This window comes from Volvox carteri (assembly GCF_000143455.1).
Source record: "Volvox carteri f. nagariensis unplaced genomic scaffold VOLCAscaffold_910, whole genome shotgun sequence".
In the NCBI taxonomy this organism is placed as follows: domain Eukaryota; kingdom Viridiplantae; phylum Chlorophyta; class Chlorophyceae; order Chlamydomonadales; family Volvocaceae; genus Volvox; species Volvox carteri.
Genome location: NW_003308371.1, coordinates 770 through 2,981, shown reverse-complemented (window position 1 = coordinate 2,981; position 2,212 = coordinate 770). Strand labels below are relative to the sequence as shown.

The 2,212-nt window shown below is 49.3% G+C and overlaps 1 protein-coding gene across 1 annotated transcript; it reads left to right on the top strand.

Moving 5' to 3' along the window:
* The first annotated feature begins 355 nt into the window (after positions 1–355).
* VOLCADRAFT_108782 (uncharacterized protein) lies at positions 356–1,980 on the top strand. The gene is made up of 5 exons (XM_002959825.1): positions 356–693; positions 813–919; positions 1,045–1,188; positions 1,264–1,892; positions 1,967–1,980. Exons 1-3 carry the CDS (start codon positions 388–390, stop codon positions 1,082–1,084), a joined length of 453 nt encoding a protein of 150 aa, XP_002959871.1. The 5' UTR covers positions 356–387; the 3' UTR covers positions 1,085–1,188; positions 1,264–1,892; positions 1,967–1,980.
* Positions 1,981–2,212: the final 232 nt, after the last annotated feature.

The window sequence follows — 2,212 nt, the reverse complement described above, 5'->3', positions numbered from 1 at the left end:
CCACTCAATGCCATCGACAATAACTATGAAGGTTTCTCCGGCGCGGCACTGTGCAAGTTCACACGCAAAGTTAAACACTTCACGTTTAAGGTGTTGGCCTATTTGTCTCTTCTGTAAGTAAAGGTCGCGTATCTGCATAAAGGTACCAGATGGTGCCATTTTCACAGCAAAATCTCATAGTGCTAAACCTAGTGACGTTTCTTATTGGTGCTGCAAATTGTCCAAATGTTCACATGACTTCTGGGCAGCAAGAGGTGAAATGCCGTACACTTCCGGACCCTGGTCCGGAAGTGTACGGCATCTTGAAAATTATGCTGAATCCTGGTCTTAACTTCGCAGAATTGGACAGTACCAACGAATCGAAGCCTATGTGCTCATATTTTGTAGATGACATCCAGGCAGAATAGTCCAAATAGCGGACAGGGGTCCTCGAGGTCTGTGTCCCCAGAACGGTCGTTGAGGAACACACTTGAAGAAGAGAGAGCTCTCATCATCCAGAGGAATTTAAAGAAGCTAGCAAGCCTTGGACTACAGGTCACCAGGCCTTCAAGCAAGCCTCCATCTCGTCCGCCAAAACAGCGCTCACAACGAGGAGCTGAAGAAGGACACCCTCGACCATCAGCATGTATTGCTACTATGCGTGCTGCAACAAAGAGGAAAGCCGCTGCCGCCGAGGGTGCGGTCCGCAATAAGGTATGACCGGGTCCAGATCGGGTCAAACCATTCATTTCCCTTCATACGGTTACCGCAGACCATTTCTCTCATTCCAATTTTCCAAATTATACTGTTTGACACGATCTGGGACCTGCAAGAATGTGACCTCGTGGGGAAGACCAAGGGCTGCTTCCTTGTTGGAGCACGTAAGAAGAAGGACATCAAGCCCGAGGCTTTGGGGGCTGGATTACTATTGGGCGACCTGGTAAGCTTACATGCTGTCTGACAGGCGGTCCGCTGTGTGTCTGTATGTGTTCGTACCCTAACAAAGAACTTCCGTCTGCGTGCTTGTAACTGCCGCCTGGCCTCTTACCCCATATGAACATACAGGGTGACGAGACCGCTGACGGCTGCACTGATCTCCTGGTGATTGGCCGCACCATGGGAGTCATCAAGGACCTTGGCACTGTGCACATTCCCCCGACTGGCCAGTCCTTTGCACTAAACGACCGGCCACTCCGCCTCTTCCAGAAGGTAAATCAAGGTTGAGCTGTGATACCATGTCTGCATCACATGTGTTGACTTTGTTCTGGTTGCTTCTGTCTGCAGGTGCGATGGCCCATTGTGGGATTGCTCGCAGTCAAGGGCAAGATGACCGCAGTCCAGTGGGCCATGAGGACCACTGGGCTGAGCAAGAAGCAGTTGGATGCGGTGGACTTGGAGTGATACACGCCCTGTTAGGAACCACCTTATGTGGGGGGAGGGTAGGCGGTGTGTGGGGCTGTACTTGGCTATTGGGCTGTCCTGTCCATGCGCCTAGTTGCGAGCCCCTTAGCATAGGCCTTGTGATCGCGTTCAGGGATCCATCATAACACTCATTCATTTGGTATGCTGCAGTACCATATGCAGTTCCAGCATGGATCGAGCATGTGATTGTAGATATGTTGTAGGTATAAGTGCTGGCATGGTGGACCTGACCTCATATGTGTGTCTGCCTGAATGGGAAAGTGGTCTGCTGTGAGAATCGGGCTCTAGCGAGATGTGGCCCTAGGTTTTTGTTGGGCATACCTCTGTTTGAAGGCGCCCTTAAGAACGGTTTAAGAATGCTGGGGGACGGAATGCTTGAGAACACTGTAACAACGCTTGAGAACGCTGCAAGAATACTTGAGAATGCTTTGAGAACGCTTGAGAATGTTGTAAGAACGCTTGAGAATGCTATAAGAACGCTGTAAGAACGCTTGAGAATGCTGTAAGAACGCTTAAGAATGGTGAGAGAACGGTGTAAGAACGCTTAAAAATGGTGAGAGAACACTGTAAGAACGCTTGAGAACGCTGTAAGAACGCTTAAGAATGGTGAGAGAACACTGTAAGAACGCTTGAGAACACTGTAAGAACGCTTAAGAATGGTGAGAGAACGCTGTAAGAACGCTTGAGAATGCTTTAAGAACGCTTAAGAATGGTGAGAGAACGCTGTAAGAACGCTTGAGAACACTGTAAGAACGCTTAAGAATGGTGAGAGAACGGTGTAAGAATGCTTGAGAACGCTTTAAGAACGCTT